Below are 23,842 nucleotides of genomic sequence, written 5' to 3'. Positions count from 1 at the left end.
TTGGAAATTGTTTTGCAAATAGGCTTTTAAAAAGTGTCACCATATATACAAAAGAGAATTGGTTCATTTTGTAATGACTAACGGGAGCACATTCCCCTTGCCACAGAAGTAGATGCCATCACCGGCAGGCTCCTTTGATAAGACCCAATACTGGCCCAGAAATTCCAGGCAGAGGGCTGCGATCTGCGATCTGGGAAAATCTGTGCCAAGGCTCCCGGGAGGCACAGAGTTCCGTTGCTGGGCCTCTCCAAACTGCCGGTGCGGAGGGCACACGTATCCCAGAGGCGCAGGCGGTTCACAGCGTCCCTGGGATCATGTGGGCCATGGGGAGCCAATCAGAGAAGGGAATCTCCATTCATACATTTGACAGGAAGACCTGTCAAATATATGAATAGAGATCACCCCCAAAACATAGTAAAACTTCAAATAAATTTTTTAAAAACATCATATTTTTAAAGTAACTATAAATTACATAAATTGACTTTTAAACAAAAATTAAAAATTTGGGGGAAAAAAAAGTTTTTAACAGGGCTAAAATAAATTTACCTTTCTTTAAACTATTGTTAAATGATAAATCAGTGGAAATTTTTTTTAAAAACTTTTTTCAACTCTTATCCTGGTAAAAGCAGGCCTTGCGCCTGCTTTTACCAGGCGCAAGAATTCTAAGGGTTTTCTGCGGGCGGAGGGTCTCCGAAAAACGGAACTCTCCACCTGCAGAGGCCCTGCTCCAGTGCAGCCGGAGGATCTGTTGAGCTTTCTTGCCAGATCGGAAATGCCGGTTTCCAGCGCATGCACAGTGCATACCTGAAACCAGCATTTCCGATGTCCCTGCGGGTGAGTACACAGCGCGTACTCACCCGTAGGGACCGGAATATCCGGTCCATTAATTCACTGCAGGTAGGCAAAGTGCTACAAAACTTACATCAGAATAAATTAACTGAAGGGTTTCAAGGATTTCCCCCCCAAAAATTAAAGCCAAGAGTGATGCTGGAAGCTCCATCACTAACTCATTGAAGCAGGACATACAAGGCAACAGACACTGAAGCCGACATGGTTTATACCTGTATCTGTTCTGGTGTCCATTGGTCCAAGTTAACTGACTTCACTCGTGATATATGGACACCAAGATTTCGGTGGATCCCTGCACATCGGATACAAATAAAAACACCAAGATTCCAGGAAGCCCATCTTGGACCTGCAGGGAAAAGGATAGCAAAAATCAAATTGAAAGCCTCAAGATTCTTTGCACAAATGGAAGAACAATTTCCATTACTGTTTTTCTAGTTTAATTGAGACCTTTCCACCACATCTTTAAATAAAGATGTAGCAAGACCAAAGACTGGAGTGTAGAAACTGAATCAAAACAACTACATGATGAAAGGCAAAAATGGCAGGTTATAAGTCAGCTACATTCAATGAGATGGCTTTCTCTTGTTCCAGTACCTAGGAAGGTAAAACATTAAATTTGAGACAGTTAGCAGAATGCAACATCAGATTTCACAAAATGAATAGTAAAAATAAGCAGTGTGACAAGAAGGGACAGAGAGTTTAACGGTAGCAGTGCAGCAGAGAATAACGTCAAAGCAGGGAATAATGGTAAAAAAATTAAATTAAAGGCTCTTTATCTGAATGCACGAAGCATTCCTAACAAGATAGATGAACTAGTGGCACAAAGAGATAAATGGGTTTGATCTAATAGCCATTAGAGACGTGGTTGCAAGGTGGCCAAGGTTGGGAACTAAACGTTGCAGGGTACTCGAACTTTCGAAAAGACAGGCAGAATGGAAAAGGAGTGGGGGGGGAGCCCTGATAATAAAGGATGACATAAGGACAGTAGAGAAAAGGATCTTGGCTCAGAAGATCAGGAAGTAGAATCAGTATGGGTGGAGATGAGGAATAACATGGGGCAGAAAACACTGGTGGAAGTAGTATATAGGCCCCCTAAAAGTAGCTGTACCTTTGGACAGAATATTAATCAAGAAATAGTAGGAGCTTGTAACAAAGGTTATGCAATAATCATGGGGGACTTTAATCTTCATATAGACTGGTCAAATCAAATTGGCAAAGGTAGTCTGGAGGATGAGTTCATGGAATGCATTTGGGACAGTTTCCTAGAACAATATGTAATGGAATCAACCAGGAAACAGGCTATTTTAGATCTTGTATTGTGTAATGAGACAGGGTTAATTAGCAATCTCATAGTAAAGGATCCTCTGGGGCAGAGTGATCATATGATAGAATTTTACTTTAAAAGGCCCAGAACTTCGGCTCTCCACGGGTGAGTACGCACGGGGTACTCACCCGTAGGCCCGATGGAAGTACCGTTTCCTGCATGCACGGGAAACCGGCACTTCTGTTCCTCTGAACGAAGAGGTTCAGAGGTCGAACGCGTGCGCGGGGGAGGCTGCGCATGCGCATGGAACTTCCTTTTTTTTTTTTTTTACAGCTTTCTCCGGGAGGGTAAGTCTGCAGAATTTACACATAAAAAGCAGGCGTAAGGCCTGCTTTTTACAAGGTAAGTGGTGAATTAATTAAAATTAAAACTTTTTTCCCCCACAGGTTTATTATTTTTAAATACTTTAAAGCAAGGTAAGTTTATTTTTAGCCCCGTTAGAATATAAAATTATTTTTTCAAAAATTTAAATTATTGTTTAAAAGTTATTTCATATAATTTATAGTTTATTTTAAAAATGTGATTTTTTAAAATTTATTTGAAGATTTAGTGCTATTTTGGGGCCGTAGTATTTATAAGTCTTGACAGCACTTCCTGTCAGACTTATGAATGGAGCATTTCCTGCTCCGATTGGCTGCCCATGGCCCACGTGATCCCAGGGGGCGCATCGAACTAACTGCGCCCCTGGGATACGCAAGCACTGCGCGCCGGCAGCTGGGCCAGGCCCCAGATCGGAATTCCATGGGGCCCTACAGCTCAACGGCCGGCGTGCAAGTTAAGTGCAGGTCGGGGGCTTGCACCCGCGGGAAACCCCCGACCCGAATTTCTGGGCCATTATGTTTGAGCGTGACTTGCCAAAGTCCAAAACTAGAGTCTTAAACTTTAAAAAACCCAATTACATAGGTATGAGGGGAGAGTTGGCTAAGGTAGATTGGAAAAATAGATTAAAAGGTATGGCAGTAGATAAGCAGTGGCTAGCATTTAAGAAATATTTCATAATTCTCAACAAAAATACATTCCATTGAGAAACAAACTCCATGGGAAAAGTTATCTATCCGTGGCTAACTAAAGTTAAGGATAGCATTAAATTGAAAGAAGCAGCTTATAATGTTGCAAAGAATAGCAAGCCTAAGGATTGGGAGTGTTTCAGAAACCAGCAAAGGATGACCAAAAAATTGATTAAAAAAAGGGAAAATATAGAAGAGAAAATTAGCAATATAAAAACAGATTACAAGTGCTTCTACAAGTATGTAAAAAGGAACAGTAGCAAAAGTAAACTTTAGTCCCTTAGAGGCAGAGACAGGAGAAATTATTTTGGTAAATAGGAAATGGCAGAAATGGTAAATATTTTGTATCTGTCTTCACAGTTGAAGACACAAAAAGCATAACAAAAATGATGGGGGAGCCAAGGGTCCAATGAGGCCGAGGAACTTAAAGTAATTAATATAAGTAGAGAAAAGGTACTAGAGAAACTAATGGGAATAAAAGCCGACAAATCCCCTGGACCAGACGGCCTACATCCTAGGATTCTAAGAGGTGGCTGCAGAGATAGTGGATGCATTGGTTTTGATCTTCCAAAATGCCCTAGATTCTAGAATGGTCCCAGCGGATTGGAAGGTAGCAAATGTAACACCGCTATTCAAGAAAGGAGGGAGAGAGTAAACAGGACTACAGGCCAGTTATCCTGATATCAGTCGCTGGGAAAATGCTAGAATCCATTAAGGAAGTGGTAACATGGCACTTAGAAAATCATAACATGAAATTAGGCAGAGTCAACATGGGTTTATGAAAGGGAAATCTTGTTTGACAAATTGAGTTTTTTGAGGATGTAACTAGCAGGGTAGATAAAGGGGAACCAGTGGATTAAGTATATTTGGATTTCCAAAACGCATTCGATAAGGTGCCACATAAAAGACTATTACACAAGATAAGGGCTCATGGGGTTTGGGGTAATAATAGCATGGATAGAGGATGTTAATGGACAGCAAACAGAAGAGGTCCAATGGGTCTTTTTCAGGTTGGCAGGTTGTAACTAGTGGGGTGCCGCATGGATCAGTGCTGGGGCCTCAGCTATTTACAATCTATATTAATGACCTAGATGAAGGGACTGAGTGTCATGTATCCAAGTTTGCTGATGATACAAAGCTAGGTGGGACTGTAAGCTGTGAGGAGAACAGAGTCTGCAAAGGGATATAGGTAGACTAATTGAGTGGGCAAGAAGGTGGCAGATGGAGTATAATGTAGGCAAATGTGAGGTTATTCACTTTGGTAAGATGAATAGGGACACAGAATATTTTTTAAATGGTGAGAAACTTTCAAATGTTGGTGTTCAGAGATTTGGGGGTCCTCATGCAAGAAACACAAAGCTAGCATGCAGGTACAGCAAGCAATAAGGAAGGCAAGTGGCATGTTGGCCTTTATTACAAGGGGGTTGGAGTATAAGATTAAGGAAGTCTTGCTACAATTGTACAGGGCCTGGTGAGACCATACCTGGAGTACTGTGCACAATTTTGGTCCCCTTATCTAAGGAAGGATATACTTGCCTTGGAGGTGGTGCAGCAAAGGTTTACTGGATTGATTCCTGGGGTGAGGGGGCTGTCCAATGAGGAGAGATTGCGTAGAATGGGCCTATACTCGAGTTTAGAAGAATGAGAGGTGATTTCATTGAAAAACATACAAGGTTCTGAGGGGGGATTAACATGGTAGATGCCGAGAGGTTGTTTTCCCCTGGCTGGAATGTCTAGAACTAGGGGGTATAGTCTCGGGATAAGGGTTCAGCCATTTAAGACCGAGATGAGGAGGAATTTCTTCACTGAGTTGTGACTCTTTGGGCTTCTCTGCCCCAGAGGGCTGCGGATACTGAGTCATTGAGCATATTCAAGGCTGAGAGAGAGATTTTTGGACTCATGGGGAATCAACGGATACGAAGATCTGGTGGGAAAGTGGAGTTGAGGTCAATGATCAGCCATGATCTTATTGAATGGTGGAGCAGGCTCGAGGGGCCATATGGCTTACTCCTGCTCCTATTTCTGATGTTCTTAATAGTCAGAGAATCAGTGAAACCTTTTCAGCTGTGCTTGAGGGGTTTGGATGCGGAGAAGCTCACAATAAAAAAAAACACATTTTAACTGTACAAATGAAGCAAATCCAATTTTCAAATGCATGTTTATCCCTCCCTCAATGCTGTGACAGATGAGCGTCAGTCCCAGGATATTCTGAGCCGACGATTCATTATACAGTTGGTGAAAAGGCTTCAAAATTGGCAGAGAAACCTTTTTTGCCACTCAGCAGCACTTGCTACTGTAAAAAATCTCAGACAGCAACAGAAAATTTAAATTTTATCCATAAAGACATGCATATTTCTGATAACCTAGCTGTGAATTCACTTGTTACTTCTAGACCTAAAAACTCCTTTGGGTGACCAACTCTTGTTAAATGCATACAAATTGTATTTCAATTATTCAATCCGGGTTCATGTAAGTAATGAAATCATATTAGCAGATGGGACAATATGGCTCAACTGTCTGTTACTAGCGTCAAGATGGGCTCAAATGCAATATCGTTTGGAGAGTGCAAGAGGGGGAAAAAACTCATGGGCCCGTATTTTCCAATCCTCATGGGTGTACACACACCCATAGGGGCCTCACAAATGCCGGTTTCAGGCATGCAAAGCGCATGCGCTGAAAACCAACATTTCCGATCTGTCAAGAATCCTCTCGCCTGCCCTGGAGAAGGGCCTCTGCGGCGGGGGGGGGCCTTAAAAATCTTACGCCTGGTAAAAGCAGGCATACGGTCTGCTTTTACCAGCATAAGAGTTTAAAAAAGTAAAAAAAATATATTTTTCCCCTCATTTATAATTTTAAAATATTTTAAAGCTAATTTTATTTAGCCCTGTAAAAAAACTTTATTTTTCTTTCAAAAAATTACATTTTTGTTTAAAATATAATTTAATAGTTTTAGCTAATTTTGAAAAAAATTAATGTTGGTGTGTTTTTGGAGTGATCTCCATTCATACTTTTGACAGGTCTACCTGTCAAAAGTATGAAGGGAGATTCCCTTCTCCCATTGGTGCCCCATGGCCCACGTGATCCCAGGGACGCTTGCGAACCGCATGCGCCCCTAGGACACGTGGGCCCTGTGCATTTCGTCGTGAAGAGGCCCAGGATCGGAAACGGCCGGACCTCTGGAGCCCTCGGGTAAGAGCGTAGATTTTTTCCAGATCAGAGGCCTCCGCACGCAGGAAGCCTGCAATCAGAAAATACGGGCCACGGTGTTTGGCTCAAAACAGGAATCTAAGTATTTTTCACCGCTATGAATATCCAATTTGGAGTATTGAAAAAAATGACAGCATCTCCTAGCTATGGGCAGATTATCTATAATTTAAAAAAAAAAAAAATTCTTCCCATGGAAACCGGATGGGAAATTATACCACCGACGATGTACGCTGTTGACAAACTAATAAAATGAGAGGCACGCTGCATTGAGACTCTGACACCTGAATGGCTCTCACATTTCTGGATTTCATTGCTTCTTGGGTTTTAAGGAGGGTCTTAAAAGAGGAGGGAAGTGGATACACAGTTTAGGAAGGAAATTCCAGAGTATGAAGCCTAGGCAGCTGAAGGCAACGATGCCAGTGGTGGGGAGATGTACAAAAGGCAAGATTCAGGGTGGGGTTGTAGGCCTAGAGGAGGTTGTAAAATTAGTGCGGGGCGAGGCCATGAAGGGAAATGTGTCAGACATGCATATCTGGCCCAGAACACAAATTGTTCTATACTTATATGGTAGCATAATCTGGGGATGCCGTGGTTACATCCCCAGATTATACTAATGTACAAGTAAATATATGGCAGTTTGAGTCAATTTCCATTATGAGGCTCAGATCGTTTAAGGGAACAACTGATGCCACTGAACCCAAGAAGGTATGTCTAGCCAACCGTAATTTGCAACAGATGTTTACCAATGGGAGGAAAATAGCTTTTTAAACCTTTTCAGGTGAAAAAGGAACCAATGTCAATGGGTAGAGAGATGGTAGATGTGTTCAAAACCGAACGATAAAATCATGGGCTTAGAAAGAAGAATTGAGAAAGTAAATTATATATTAAATGGCAAGGTGCTCAAGCTAACAGACCGGGGAGTTGTGGAGGATAGGCCATTAAAACTGTAGATTCACTTTTGCAGATGGCCAAGAAAGCATATAAAATCATAGATTGTGCAGCTAAAGGGGGTCAAAGGAAGTAATTCTGAAGTTGTATCTAACCTTGTTGAGACCACATCTACAGTATTGTTCAATTCTGGTCTATGTCCAGGAGGGTAACAAAGCTGATTTCTGAAGCGATACGTTATGAGGAGAGATGGTCTACCCTGACCCTTTACTTTCCTGAGGGCAAGAGGGAGGTGTCTTACTAGAAGTCTCTAAAATTAAATCAGTGATATATAGGAATTAGATCCAGGAAAGCTTTTCCATTCCGTGCTGGATTGAAGAACTGGGGAAACAGCTTAAAGTTAATGATACTAAAAGAAAATAAAAAATTTAGACCTTGTCTCGCACGGCAGCAATTCTCAGTAGGAATGGTATAACAGAATACGGTCCCAACTTACAGCGTCCCCGTTTATCCCGGACAGCTGCCTATATTGGGCAAATGCTGCTGACCATTTACACCAATTACAAAGGCGCTGCTTAAACTGTATTAAGCGGACCAACTATATTGGGCAGTTAAGCAGCTGTTCACACCTTGTTAAAGTGCAATTACCTGACATCAAGTACTTCCGACACCCACACCACCTTCAGTCAAGCCATTGCTTCCCAACCATCACTGACCTCACCACCTCGTTCATCGACCCTCCCCCCCACCTCAGTCCCCCAACCCTGCACAGCCAGCTTCTACTTCCTACCCAAGATCCATCTCGACTACTTTTTCTCCTTGTCCAGTCTCTTCCCACCTACATCCACGACTCTTCCAAGGCCCACCGCCACCAACAGTTTCCACTTTCCTGGCCTTAACCGTCTCCCTTTCACCATGGACGCATTGTCCCTCTACACCTCCACCCCCACCAGAATGGCCTAAGGGCCCTCCGCTTCTTCCTTTAATGGAGGCCCAACTAGTCCCCATCCACCACCACCCTCCTCCGGCTGAATGAACAACTTCTCCTTTGACTCCACTCACTTCCTACGCAGGTCCCCCCTCTTTTTCCAGTACATTAATGATTGTATTGGTGCAGCTTCCCGCTCTTGCCCCAAACCGGAAAATTTCAGCAACTTTGCTTCCAATTTCCACCCCTCCCCCGCCTTCACATGGCCAATCTCCAACTCTTCCCTTCCTTGACTTCATCTCCATTTCTGGAGATAGGCGGTCAACCAATATCTACTACAAAACACACAGCTACCTTGATTACACTTCCTCCCACCCTGCTTCCTGAAAGGACTCTATTCCATTCTCCAATTTCTCAGTCTCCATCACATCTATTCTTACAGTGCCATCTTCCACATCAGTATTTCCAATAGGTCTTCCTTTTTCCTCAACCGAGGATTCCCTCCACCGTGGTGGACAGGGCCCTCGACCGTGTCAGTTGCATTTCCCACACCTCTGCTCTCACCCCTTCCCCTCCCTCCCAGAACCACAATAGCGTTCCCCTGGTCTTCACCTCCCACCAACCTCCACATTCAACGCATCATCCTCCACCTCCAGCGCAATGTCACCAAACACGCCTTCCCCTCCCCTTTCAACATTCCAATGGGACTGGTCCCTCCGCAACAACCTGTTCCAGTCTTTAATCACCCCCAACAGCCGCTCACCTTCCCATGCAAACGCAGGAGATGCAACACCAGCCCTTTCACCTCCTCCCTTCCCACTGTCCAGGGTCACAAACACTCCTTCCAGGTGAAACAGCTATTTACTTGTACTTCTTTCAATTTGGCATACGGTTTTCGCTGCTTACGATGCTGCCTCTTCTACATTGGGGAGACTAAACACAGATTGGGTAATCGCTTTGCTGAACATCTCTGTTCAGTCCGCAAGCGTGACCCTGAGCTTCCGGTCACTTCCATTTTAATTCACCGTCCCATTGCCACCTGTCATTGGCCTCCTACACTGTTCCATGAAGCTCAAGGAACAGCACCTCACTTTTCAATTAGGCAATTTACAACCTTCCGGACACAACATTGAGATCAACAATGTCAGGTCATAACCACTGTTCCCATGTTCTCAGACAGGTGTGGGTATTGGCTCTGCTGTTGCCATTTACAGCTCCTCTAGACCCATCAATTGTTTCTTTCCTTTCCCATTACCACCCCCTTTTGCCTTGTAACATTATCCCTTTTGTCATTTAATCACTCCTGCCTTCCACCCTATCACAGACACCCCTCCTCCCTTTTAATCTTTCCTCCCCTCCCCCAGGCTTTGTACTTGCTTAAAAGCTGTTAAATCACTAACTTTTTCCAATTCTGATGAAAGCTCATCGACCTGAAACAACTCTGTTCCTCTCTCCACAGATGCTGCCTGACCTGCTGAGTATTTCCAGCATTTTTGGTTTTTATTTCAAGTTGTCTTCTGCTCAATTGCTTTATCTCTTCAAACCAGTTTAGAGAGACCAGTTGAGTTTCATTTGTGGGAAACCAAGGAATCTAAGAGCAGGAGGAAGCCATTCAGCCTAGATCATGGCTGATCTGCATCTAAACTCCATTTACCCACCTTTGCTCCGTATCCTTGGATACTATTACCTAACAAAAATCTATCAATCTTGGTCTTGAAAATGTCAATTGACCTAGCATCCACAGCCTTTTGCAGGAGCAAATGCTAGATTTCTACTGTCCTGTGTCAAAAAGTTCTTCCTGTTTTTGCCCCTGAATGCCCTAGCCCTAAATTTTAAGACTGCCCACTTATTCTGTATTCACCCACCAGAGGAAATAGTTCCTCTCTACTGTCAAGTCCTTTTATCATTTTAAACAGCTCAATTAGATCACTATTCAACCTTCTAAACTCAAAGGAATGCAAGCCAAGTTTATGCAACTATCTTCATAATTTAAGCTTTTCAGCCCCGGTATAATTCTGGTGAAAATGCAGGGTACTGCTTACAAGGCCAACACATTTTGCTAATAATCTCTTGTGGGGAACCTTATCAAATCCCTTCTGGAATTCCACATAGGTAACATCCAGACATCACCATGCCAGTGACCTCCTCAAAAAGTGTAACTAGATTAGTCAGACATGACCTATCTTTCACAAATCCATGCTTTCATTGAACAACCGATCCTTGTCCAAATGCTCAGTCACTGCCTCCAATGATAGGTTCCAGTAACCTCCTCACAACTGATGTTAAATTGGCAGGTCTGTTACCTGGTTTCGCTCCCTTCTTAAATTATGGAGCGACATCTGAAATTATCCAATCCAAAGGCACAATTCCTGAATTTAGAGCGCTTTGGAAAATTATGACTAATGAATCTGCAATCTGCTCACCTATCTCTTAATACCCCAGGGTAGAAACCATCTGGTCCTGGAGATTTGTCCATCTTAAGTTCCATTATTTTCTCCATTATAATTTACAAAAAAGCACATTAATTCCACTGTTTCTCCCTTGACTTATTTTTAGGTTCCCTTGTACCCTTACTTGTTCACCAAGTCTGCCATGTTATTATCCATTATAGTCTCACCTGCATCCATCTTTAATAGGCCCACATTCCCCTTTACCCCACACAATATTATTGAAACTTGTTAGCTTCTATACCCTAAGTTTTTTTTCATATTTCTTTTTGCACCTATTACAGGTAGTACCCTTTATCCAGACTTCCGAAAACCGAAACCCTCTAAAAACCGAAGGTTTTTTCGGTCAGCGTAAGTCGTGCGCACGACATGACCAGAGTGGCGCACGACTTACAGGCCTAGCCGGATAAGGGATAGTGTAGCATTTTTCCACACTTCTGAAAACCGAAATCGCTCAGCGTAAGTGTACCAGCCTTTATCCGCACATCCGAAACCAGAAAACCTCTGAAAGCCGAAAGTGGAGCAAAGCATGACTTCTCCAAGATCCTCAAGCCAGATGTAATGTACCTTTATTGCATGTTTATGTACAGGTATTTAGCTTAGTTTGTACCTGTACATGTTTGAAGTTTTACTGAATGTTTTCCTTACAAATAAACTGTACTACAGTATTTATCCCTGTAACTACAGTATTTATAGTCATTATTTATCCCACCCTTTCGGATAAGGGATAGTGTATCCTTTATCCGCACTCCCGAAAACCGAATTACCTCTGAAAACCTAAGTGTTTTCGCGCACCTTCCGAAATCCGAAATTTTCCTAAAACCGAAACACGGCTGGTCCCGAGGTTTTCGGATAAAGGATAGTCTACCTGTACTTTCATTCCATCCCTCTCCCAGTCCAGCAAGTTACACTTTTCCTTGCATTTATGCAAGCCTTTTCTTTTAGCTTGATCCGGTTTCTTATCTTATTGACCCTGGCTGCTTTACGCAAGTGGAGCCTTTCCCCTTCCAATGTTATATACTGGTTTTATATTGCATCAAATACTTCTTTGAATACTTCCCACTGTCTGTAGGTTTACCTATCAACAGTTCAGCCCACTTTACCAAGCTCAGTTTATTTCCCATCCTTTTGAAGTTTACCATAAATACGCCCTCACTGTGTACCAAATACAATTCAATTCATAAAGCTCAGGTACAGGATGTGTCTTTTTATGTAACTATCCCTAGTTACAACGAAGGTTTTTGAGCAGGTGGAATGGACACAACAAGCTGCCGTTAATCTCTTCTACTTGCATTGGTTGTTCATGCTCTAGCTTCAGAAATATGTACAGTCAGGTATACAGAAGGTCAGGCAGCCCAAAAGGTCTCAGGTTCTGGGAATTGGGGTGGTGGAGGCGAAGGGAGGAACTTGAAGGGCTAGACAGCCTCCAAGACTGGTGGGGTGAAGAATATCTATGTGAACTGGTGTGATGAGGTCAAAAGGGACAGATTCTGTGAACCGAGGGAGGATTTAAGTGTGTGCCTATGAAGAGATGTGAATTCTCTTGAATGGAGCAGGAGGGTGCACCTGTTCAGGCTGGTCTGTTGAATGTGAACCCAAATATCACTTCACTAATTAAATGTTTAATATATAAAAATGGAAAATTAGGTTAGAAAGTGTGTTTAAAATTAGTCAGAACAAATGCTCTGTGACAGCATTGATCTGGTTACAAGTTAGCAGGTTATGTGAGTATGCACGTGGTTTGTGGAGAAGATAGAACATGGGAAGGGGCAGCAGAAGTAAACAATTATCCTATGTAATTGAAGTCTATATGGCTTTGTTCCTTCCCCCATCAATGTACACAAAATTGAGCTACCAGAGGATTGAGAGTGGCAACAGGATTAGTTGTACAGTCCAATTAGTGAAGGGTTACAAGAACTTAAGAATTAGGAGCAGGAGTAGGCCATATGGCCCCTCGAGCCTGCTCCATCATTCAATACCATGGCTCATCATCTACCTCAACGTCACTTTCCCACCCGATCCCTATATCCCTTGATTCCCCTAGAGTCGAAGACAAATTATGGTAATTAGAATCAACTGGGGAACTGAACAATGTGTGCCGGAGCATGTGTGAACAAGAGGGTGTGAGAAAGCGAGGGGAGGGTGGGGGAAAAAGAAAACGTGAAGTAGAGTGAGCATTGTGATCTATAACATTAACAGAAATTTTTCAAAAGCATTTCAAAGATGACCAGCACCATAAATTTGAAATAAGTGGGAATACATGTGGAATAAAAATCGAATGGGTTCCCTTCCTTCAAATAGTCAATTCCCGTCAAATAGTTCAGTGCACAGGCTTAAAAACTCAATTTCATTAGATTTGTTTTTCCTCAGTCCAAATGGCAAATTGCATTTTTGAAACAAGCAATTTCATTAAGAATTTATTTCACTTAAATTCTGCATTTAAGCAGCAGTCTCAAAAGGTTGAAAGTACAAGACAATAAAAGCTAGCTGCTTTATCAATAACATAAGAAATAGGAGCAGGAGTAGGCCATTCGGCCCCTCGAGCCTGCTCCGCCATTCAATAAGATCGCTGGTCTGATCTTGGCCTCAACTCCACTTTCCTGCCTGTTACCCCATAACCCTCGACTTCCCTGTAGCTCAAATATCTGTCTATCTCCGCCTTGAATATATTCAATGACCCAGCCTCCATAGCTCTCTGGGGTAGAGAATTCCAAAGATTCACGATCCTCAAGAAATTCCTCATCCACGTCTTAAATGGACAACCCCTTATCCTGAAACTATGCCCCCCAGTTCTAGATTCCCCCACGAGGGGAAATATCCCCTCAGCATCTACCCTGTCAAGCCCCCTCAGAATCTTGTATGTTTCAATGAGATCATCTCATTCTTCTAAACTCCAATGAGTATAGTCCCGACCTGCTCAACCTTTCCTCATAAGACAACCCCTTCATCTCAGGAATCAACCTAGTGAACCTTCTTGGAACTGCCTCCAATGCAAGTATATCCCTCCTTAAATAAGACGACCAAAACTGCACGCAGTACTCCAGGTGTGGTCTCACCAGCACCCTGTACAGTTGTAGCAAGGCTTCCCTACTTTTATACTCCATCCCCCTTGCAATAAAGGCCAACATTCCATTTGCCTTCCTAATTACTTGCTGTTTCATGTACAAGGACACCCAGATCCTTCTGTACCGCAACATTCTGTAGTCTCTCTCCATTTAAATATTTTGCTTTTCTATTCTTCCTACCAAAGTGGATAACCTCACATTTTCCCACATTATACCCCATCTGTCAAATTTTTGCCCACTCACTTAACCTATCTATATTCCTTTGCAGACTGTCCTCCTCACAACAAAAGTTGATTTTCTTTTTTTTAATTCCCCATCTCCTCTACCCACCACCACCCCACCCTCACTCCAGTTAAAAACTTCAAAAGAACCCCTCATACACTTTAAATAGTTTAAGTCTGAAACTGATTCAGAGGAATCATAAGCTGCTGCATGCCACGGTAGGCAAAACATGCAGAACGCTGTACCAAGTGACTTCCTTCCTACGCAATCAGTCCATCTTCTGTTTAGGTACCAACAGAAAAATCAACTAGCCCATTTGGTGGAGGGGGAGAAAATCATACTGAACATAGATAGATTTGCTCTGCTATCTGCCCTGCCAACAGTGCAGACATTACTCCTCCATTACAGCCTTCCTGCTGCTTTCGCAGCCTTTCTTGACTTTTTGTTGCAGCAATGTTCCCTGGCAATTCTTAACCAGCTAACAATTTATATAGCACCTTTAACGTAGCAAAATGTCCCAAGGTGCTTCACAGGAGTGTTAAGACAAAAAATGACAGCCACATAAGGAGAAATTAGGGCAGGTGACCAAAAGCTTGGTCAAAGAGGTAGGTTTCAGGAGAGTCTTAAAAAGGAGGAAAGAGGTACAGAGGCGGAAAGGTTTAGGGAGGGAATTCCAGAGCTTAGGGCCTAGGCAACAGAAGGCACAGCCACCAATGGTTGAGCTATTATCATTAGGGATGCTCAAGAGGGCAGAATTAGAGGACCGCAGATATCTCGGGGGGTTGTGGGGCTGGAGATGATTACAAAGATAGGGAGGGGTGAAGCCATGGAAGAATTTGAAAACAAGGTTGAGAATTTTGAAATGTAGGTCAGCGAACACAGGGGTGACGAGTGAACGGGACTTGGTGAGAGTTAAGACACGGGCAGCCGAGTTTTGGATGACCAAGTTTACGTAGGATAGGTAAGGAATAACAAATGAAACTGTACATTCTACAGCCAATTTACTAATTTGATTAGTGTTTGATTTACCCAAGCCTTTGTTACCAAGCACAACAATTTGGATAGGAAGTTAAGTCCCTTAAATTCAGGCAAAATTGTAATTCATTACTTAGAAGCAGGTAGTATCAACCAAAGGATTGCACTCGGTCAAGCAGGCTTGGATAAAAACCATGGAACAAGACAAAATTACAACTAAAGGCATTGTGTAATTTGACTTCTGGTCTCTTAATGAAATTCAGTTTGTGGAGGTTGTGGTTGCACAGAGGTTGGAAGTTTCAGGTGAGAGGGGGTGGTGGGGAGAGGGAGAGTAAAAAGGAAAGAAAGTCACCCTTCAATACTATAAGTTTCCAAATACAGGAAACTTTGTGCTATCCAGCACCGAGCTGTTGCCGTCCCATCAAAACTGCCGGACAAACCAGCACTAATGTTGAAAGAGATTTTGAGCTCCGTATGTGGCAACAAACCCTGTTGCTTAGCAACAGCTTCTAAACAGTCAACCGTACCTTGCAAGCATCTCTGTAGCTTAGCAACAGCTTCAGCGAGACCTTGCAGAGCTTGACTGTTGAGAAAAAAGCAACGAAAAGAAAAAAAAACTAACGAGACGGCTCCTGATTTTTGCCGGTGGCTTGAGCTTGCCGGACATTTAGCCTCCGGATAACACAAAGTTTCCTGTACCAAGTACAGTGGGGCAAACAGGAAAAAAAAGTCACAGCATACGTTACTTTAGCTAAACCTCACCACAGACACGTCCCAAATGCGATCCTGGAGCATCATTGTCTGGTGCCACAGCTGCTCATAACTAAAGTAGATGTTGTACGGTTTTATACTCACGGGGAACAGCAGAGACTGGATGCCTACCACTGATGCACTAAAGTAAACATTAAACTAAGACTTTGAATTTCAACTCAGCAAGACCATACTGCACATTGAAAAGAAATTTCAATTTTTTTAATTTGCAACATTCACAATTTTATCATGTCTGCTAAAGCACCATCAAGTGTACCACTGTATAACTTGGTAATTTTTAAATGAATAAAGTAAATTGGCATAATGGGGTCTATTTGCTTAAAAGAGCTCTGATACATGGATCACATATTTTAGATAAGATTCAAAAATTTAATTCTTACATTTGGGCTCATGCTGGACCACAGTAATATTTCAATTTTCAGTTTAATATCATGCCAAAATGTGTGTCTCAGTAGCTGACTGATCAAGGTTGGTTAATAGCCCCCTCTATAATATGAATAGATGAGTGCAGAATTTTCTTGTCAGCTGAATTAATTTCTCCTCAGAGCATAATGAATAGTATGTTCCATATAGTTATGATGCAGAGTCAATCACAGAGAACTAAATTCCCAATTCAAAGGCCAACAAGAGCAGTCACTCCAGTTTATCCCCTCCCCAAAAGAGCCAGACACTTCTATACACAGTTGGAAAATATGAAATTATAACCACAGAAACTAAATATTGCTGGTCATTAGTGAACGCAGAACTACAATTTATTCATAGAAATGGGATTAACGGAAAATCCATTTAAGAACTTTTTTTTAAAGCGCAAGTATTGAGATTTATATGGAAGTGTGGGAATGCTCTTTAGTCCCATTCAATCCAATAGTTCACCATCAGAAATTTACTGAAAGACCTCACCCGATGCCTCAGTTCACCACAGGGTGTTAGAGTGAGCCATGCGCCATGCTGATCAGCAAGGACCTTGGATTTAAACCATTGTCTGAACTGAATTGGTTCAGCTCAACCCAGAGGGAGAACATAATTAGCTTCAATTGTCTCAGGGTTACAGGAGATGAATTCATCGAAGGTTCTCACTCTTGATCCGTATCCAGTGAACTCTACCAAGGAGAGCACACTTGTAGAGATTCAGTTTAGGATTCAGCTAGAAAACCAACCTGCCCACACTCGTGGCTCAAGGTTCACACATGAAGAATGGGCAACAGAAAGTGCTGGAAACACTCAGCAGGTTAGGCAGCTTCGAGGAGAGAAAAACAGTCAATGTTTCGGGTCGAACCCTTCGTCAGAACTGGAAAAGGTTAGGGAAGAGAGATTTTTAAGTAGGGGCAGTGAGATGGGGAGCAACGAACAAAGGGAAGGTCTGTGATAGGATGGAAGGCAGGAGAGATTGAATGACAAAAGGGATGATAGTGCAAGGCAAAAGGAGGTAATGGGACAAGTTAAGAAACAAAAGATGGCTCCTCCCTTCCCACCGTCCAGGGCCCCAAACACTCCTTCCAGGTGAAACAGCGATTTACTTGTACTTCTTACAATCTAGTATACTGTATTCGCTGCTCACGATGTGGTCTCCTCTACATTGAGGAGACCAAACGCAGATTGGGTGACTGCTTTGCGGAACACCTCCGTTCAGTCCACAAGCATGACCCCGAGCTTCCAGTCGCCTGTTACTAATTCTCCCCTCCAACTATGATCTCTCCATCCTCAGCCTCTTAACATTGTTCCAATGAAGCTCAAGGAACAGCACCTCATCTTTCTATTCGGCACTTTACAGCCTTCTGGACTTAACATCGAGTTCAACAATTTCAGACTATAAATTGGCCCCTGTATTTCTTTATATATTTTTTCTCTTGTTTTCTCACATGGTAGCTGCCATCATCATTCAGATCATCTAGAGCCATCTTTTGTTTAACTTGTTCCATTACCACCTCTTTTGCCTTGCACTATCATCCACTTTGTCAGTCAATCTCTCCTGCCTTCCATCCTGCTATTTCCTCCCCTGCTTAAAAATCTCTTCCCTGACCTTTCCCAGTTCTGACAAAGGGTTCGACCCGAAACGTTGACTGTTTCTCTCCTCGATGTTGCCTGACCTGCCGAGTGTTTCCAGAACTTTGTTATTTCAGATTTCCAGCATCAGCAGTATTTTGCTATTGAAGAATGGGCAAACTTGAGCAAGCTATCACAGGCCTGCTGGTGCCAGTGGAACCACATGCCCAAGTATGAGTAACCATGTTCAAAAAGAGAGGAAACAAGAGATTGACAGAACATCTTTTCAGCAGTTGTGCAAACTATTAGGATTTTAATAATGACTATATGCACATTGAAAAGAAAACCAATACTTTAAATGGAAATACTGAACTTCCATGAATAACAAATTAAATATTGAAATGAACTGCAGCTATATTACCTAGAATAATTGGCAGTGGACCATGGAGGCACATAACCCTTCACATATTCAACATTCAGCATAATCAAATTAGATATTTATTGTAAAGAGAAAATAATATTTACATTTACCAACCAAATTCTAAAATGAAAAATCTTGGTGTTGTGGTCTCAGTTCCTTATATAGGTGATAGATTTTGAAACAAAGAAATCCAACACAAATTAAATCTGCAGGCCAAAAACCTCCTTTTTCCTCATCAGTTTCATATCTCAAATTAACTGCAATCCAAACACAACCAACCCCTGCAGTTGCTGCATGCACAAGACGTTCGGGAGAAATCAAACTGGAATATTTACTGCTGAGTTACAGATATTCTGTGGCTCAATGTGCCCCAGCAAATGTGGTTCAGCAAGGTATGGTTATCAAGTGACTGGGGAGAAGTTCTACAGGCAGGTGTGGGAAGCCGCGTCACTGGGAGGGCTTAGACTAAAATGCAGCATTGGTGCTCCTAGCACAAACATGGAGGCAAGCTCACCACCAGTCGTTGCTGTAGTGCTGCTCCAGTTGTAACATGGAAGAGGAATGACAGCCTGGAAACACTAATCTGATGTTGGAATTGTTGATGTTGAATGAATTGCACCATTCTCGGAGCACACTGTATGATCTTGAGAAGCCAGAGTCAAGGAGTTTTCTTGGCTGCCTCACAAACCAGAATAAAACAATCCATCACTGGCCTGACAAAAGTGACCTGCAAAGAAGAGGTTTCCCCTGAGGATTTCACTCTGCTCCCACCTTTACTGGTCATTTTCCAGATTGTTTGCATCAGTTGTAGATCAGGTACAACTTCTGAGCAAAGCAAGAAAATGTTTTACTAAGATTTTTTGTAATCCTTTTACATACATTAAATGTTGGTGGGCAACAACAGAGTCAGAGTTATACAGCACAGAAAGAGGCCCTTCGGCCCATTGTGTCTGCACGGCCATCAAGCACCGTCTATTCTAATCCCATTTTCCAGCACTTGGTCTGTAGCCTTGTATGCTATGGCGTTTCAAGTGCTCAGCTAAATGCTTCTTGAATGTGGTGAGGGTTCCTGCCTCTACCACCCTTTCAGTCAGTGAGTGCCAGATTCCAACCACCCTCTGGGTGAAAGTTTTTCCTCAAATCCCCTCTAAACCTCCTGCCCCTTACCTTGAAACTATGCCCCCTGGTTATTGACCCCTCTACTGAGGGGAAAAGTTCCTTTCTATCTATGACCCTCATAATTTTGTACACCTCAATGATTCAGCTTTCAGCAGTTACTTGCTTGGTCTCCTTCACCTCACATAACATACCAATTTCCTTCTGCCAGATCAGTCTGTATTTTGCCTCCAGAGATTTGGCCAACTTCAGTGACATCGGGAACTAACCTCTCTAAATAGTGTTAGCAGAGATGTCAATCTTTACATCATCCATCAGGTTACTGCAAGAAGAGTGGGTCCAAGCATATTTACAGGAGCCACCTATCTATAGGTACTAAAATAAAGAACACCCATCTTTGGAGACCATGTGTTGCAGATTTCCACTTTAACTAAGCAGAGATTTTGCACTCTAAAACATGCTTCACTGAGCCTCTTAATTACAGTACCAGATACACATGCTGACTTGTATGCCTGGCAGGTTTGTGCTATTACTCTCAAATGCTTTAGTATGTCTGTTTTACAAATATATAGTAGTCTTAAAAATACACAGACCAGTTTCTGTACCAACTGCTGTAGTTAATGAAAAACACTGATCTAAAATTATTTAACATTGGACTGATTCTCCCAGGACGGTGCTATTTACGTTTAATGTTAATGTTATTTGTACTGGACTCATGGGAGCTTGCAAGATCACATTTTGTTGTTCATGTAGTTGTGCATTGTACAATGACAATAAAGTTGAATTATTATACTGTATATACCTTAATGCTGAACTGTCAAAGTCCATTTAATAGTTACAAGCCAGTTCAAATGTGCAACTACCATTAGTTCTGCCCATATGCAATCATTGCATCTGGTTAGGATTTCAAAAGCTGAACACAAATAATTACCCCATTTTATAATTTGTCATTTTAAAAGATTAAACCGAGAATGCATCTCCATTATATAAAGAGGGCACTATTAAATGTGACTGCAACACTGAAGTGGAATTATTACATAATTTCTAAGTATATCTTCTCACAAAGCAGCTACCAGATTGACATAGGGACACCTCCACTTGGAAGATACAGATTAAGATGCACTCAGAATACCCTGCACAATTAAAATGTATCCTGGGCAAAAGATCTGAATAATTCCATTGTTTTGGGGGGGGGGGGGGGGGGGGGGGGGGGGGAGAAAAGAGATGAAGGAGTCAGTGTCAAGCAGCATTAGAAATTCCAACAATTTCATGCTGAGCAGAACAGAAAGCTGATCGTCTCATCAGGAAGTCGGTATGAAGGTGCTGCATTGGAAGATGAGGGCTGCAACAAGGAAAAATTGGTTCAAACTACGTAATATGTAAATGCTATAACATGCAAATTAGACATTTAATAAATTCCAAAGGATATCCAGATATTCTGTTGAAACTTTCTTAAATCTCTAATATTCACATCTGATGGACCACCACCCAAATGGTTTCGAACTGTAATACTAGCAGATTGTTTTTGTTAAAAAAGTGTACACACGTATAGTGACAATTTCTCTCTCCCTGGGAGACGCCATGCAACATCACACCTCTTCACAGTCAAGGGTGCACCCATGATTTCATAAAAGAATAAAGGCTCAATTTGGCCAATTTCCCTCCTCTACAGTTGAGCGCCATCTGAAAGCACAATTTGTGCAACTAACAAAAATAAATCAAAACAGGTATAAAGACAGGAATCTAGAGCCTGGAACGCACAACTTTTGGGTAAGCAGTATCCAAGTCACTCCTTCACAATTCAAAAGTATTTAATTAACTGTAAAACGCTTTGGGATGTCTGGCAGTCATGAAAGGCGCTATATAAATGCAAGGCTTTCTTTTTTCTTTATCACATGCAGTCTTTATTTCACTATCAGGAGCTGACCCCTAGCTGGCATATTTGGAAATGATTGGGAAACAACAAACTGAGGCCATCTTATGTGATACTCAGGGCGTTGAGACTGGAAAACTCTACACCAGATTCTCTCCTCATACACACGCTATTACTGAAGCAGGCCAAATTGATACAACTTCACAGCTTTCAAGACCCAATCAGTTTTTGCCTCTCAAAGACAGCGGTTATTAAGTGCTAACTTGCCTTCTCTAAGGCTAAGCGCATCATATTGTACATCGTCCAAAGATGCACGCATATCGGAGTACAGATTGCGCCAGAGACAAAACGCGGACACCTCTTGGGAAGACATTCTGAACCTTCAGTGCTACCAATCCACATTGCTGCCTTTAACTGTGCAATTTGTGCAAAAGCCCTGGTTACATTGTGGCTAAGTAAAGATCCATCGCCCACCTACCAGTTTCTCATTCTGCATGTTTCACAGCATATTTAGACTCTGGCTCCACCTCATGGCACAACAGTACCAACACTTCAAGCTGTTAGTTAAGAACCAAAAAATAACATTGCATTGACATTTGGTTTGATTTTCCAGCTGTTAAATGAATACTCTTGAGATTTTGTTTGACTATGGAGAGGATATTGGATGGCTGCCAGTGAAGTGCAAGGCAGTAACCCAATCAGTCGTTTCAGAGAACATCACACCATGCCGAAAAAGCTGGAGCTGTTTACAGTCATGTGCTGAAACCAGAAATTGGATTACCATTTTAAAATTTACTGACTATTAGCAATCATTTTCAGGGACAGTGTTTCTTTTACTCTAACAGCAGGGTCCATTAAAGTTGAAGAAACATAGTAATGCAAAGCATCAGAGAACCTTGCTGGCTACCATATTTTATTCATGAATAAAAATGTCACCTTTAAAATTTAATCACAAACCATAGAAACTCCAACAGTATAAACCATACTGGTTTGTGGATGGGGTGCCAATCAAGCAGACTGCTTTGTCCTAGATGGTGAGGTTTGTTTGTCTGTGTTTTCTCAAGCTCAAGTTCTCCTTTAACCTGCAGAGTTTTAAAGACCATAAATTTATGAAGACAGCTTTAATGGCTGACTCATTTGTTGGAATGACGAGAAATACCCCCAAGCTCAGCTGATTCCTGTCCATTCACAAATGGCAATACGATGAATTAATAATTCATCTATTTTGGTGGCGTTGGTTGAGGGTTGAATATTGGCCAGGAGATCAGAAGAACCTCTGCTCTTAGTCAAAAATTGTTACAAGTTATTTTACTTTCATCTGAACAGGCAGGTGGAGATTTGGTTTCATGTCTTAGATGGTACCTCAGACAATGTAGCACTCCCTCAGTACTGCATGGACATATCAACCTCGATTATGTGCGCAAGTCCTGAAAGTAGTATTGAAGCTATAACTTGACTCAAAGGTGAAAACACCACCAGCCAAGCTGAGCTGACATTTGGAGTCTGACAAATCCAGCGTAAGCCAGCAGCCATAAGTATACACAACAGGTGCATATTTTATTAAATTTTAAACCTATGCTAGTGCTGTAGAATAAAGACTTAATACATGGTGTCCAAACTGCAATCTGTAGACTGGGTGAAATCCTAAACACTGGGATTCTAGCTCTACTGGCAATCAAACAAAACTCAGAAAATGCTGGAAACAGTTTTTGCAGTTCTTAAGGGTTAGACCTGAAACTTTAACCCATTTTTTCCCTTTACAGGTGCTTCTGTACATTTCCAGCACACATTAGTATTTTAGTAGTAAGATTAAATGCAATACCAATTTTTAACAGCAGAGGGCAGCTGAAGCCCAGCACCTCAAGCTGCCGAGAACATTTCTTTCAACTTCATATGTTGCATGGCTATGCTGAGGAAGATCCAAATTGAATAATACTGCAAACACTGTTCCAATCAAGCCTAAAAAGTACTTGAATATGTGCTTTTACCACTTGGAGCTACTGTTTTTGAAAAACAATTACTTCCTGGGGCAGGGGGAACAAAAACTATAAAATATTTCAGCAACAGCATAAACTTTGTACTTCTATATTTGCATATTTTACATACTTTTTTCCCCCGTTATAATGAGCTGGTTTACAAATAGTGTATCTGCAGAGCAGACTTGGACAACCTTCTGTGCACAAATTTCAGGAGGCTTGCAAAAAAAAATTTAACTTGTATCCAAACAGTCACCATGAAGAGAAAACCAATCTGCCCAAGGGCAAAAAAAATTGACAGATGCAGTAAAATTCATTGTAAACAAATTACACCATTTACATGAGATCCAAGGAGGACATATAATTTGGCCAAAAAAAGCAGCAAACTTGAGGATTGGGAGCAGTTTAGGTTTCAGCAAAGGAAGACAAAGGGATTAATTAAGAGGGGGGAAATAGAGTATGAGAGTAAGCTTGCAGGAACATAAAAACTGACTGTAAAAGCTTCTATAGATGTGAAGTGAAAAAGATTGAAGTCAAGCGTAGGTCCCTTGCAGTCAGAATCAGGGGAATTTATAATAGGGAACAAAGAAATGGCAGACCAATTAAATACATATTTTGGTTCTGTCTTCACAAAGGAGGACACAAATAACCTCCCAGAGATGTCGGGGAACATAGGGTCTGATGAAAGGATGGAACTGAAAGTAATCAGTATTTGTAGGGAAATGGTGTTAGGGAAATTGACGGGATTGAAGGCCGATAAATCCCCAGGGCCTGATAATCTACATCCTAG

General features: G+C 41.9%; 1 protein-coding gene across 2 annotated transcripts in view; it reads right to left on the bottom strand.

Moving 5' to 3' along the window:
- Window positions 1–23,842, bottom strand: part of smap1 (small ArfGAP 1) — a 313,504-nt gene that overhangs the window by 252,526 nt on the left and 37,136 nt on the right. For both annotated transcript variants that reach the window (XM_085996578.1, XM_085996577.1), the window contains exon 2: window positions 1,062–1,195. In XM_085996578.1, the coding sequence (XP_085852704.1) occupies window positions 1,062–1,195 (134 nt within the window). The remainder of the gene's footprint in view (window positions 1–1,061; window positions 1,196–23,842) is intronic.

This window comes from Somniosus microcephalus, chromosome 9 (genome assembly GCF_052327205.1).
Source record: "Somniosus microcephalus isolate GS21.2 chromosome 9, FLI_Smic_1.0, whole genome shotgun sequence".
Classification (NCBI taxonomy): Eukaryota; Metazoa; Chordata; class Chondrichthyes; order Squaliformes; family Somniosidae; genus Somniosus; species Somniosus microcephalus.
This window is presented reverse-complemented; position numbering and strand designations above follow the sequence as displayed.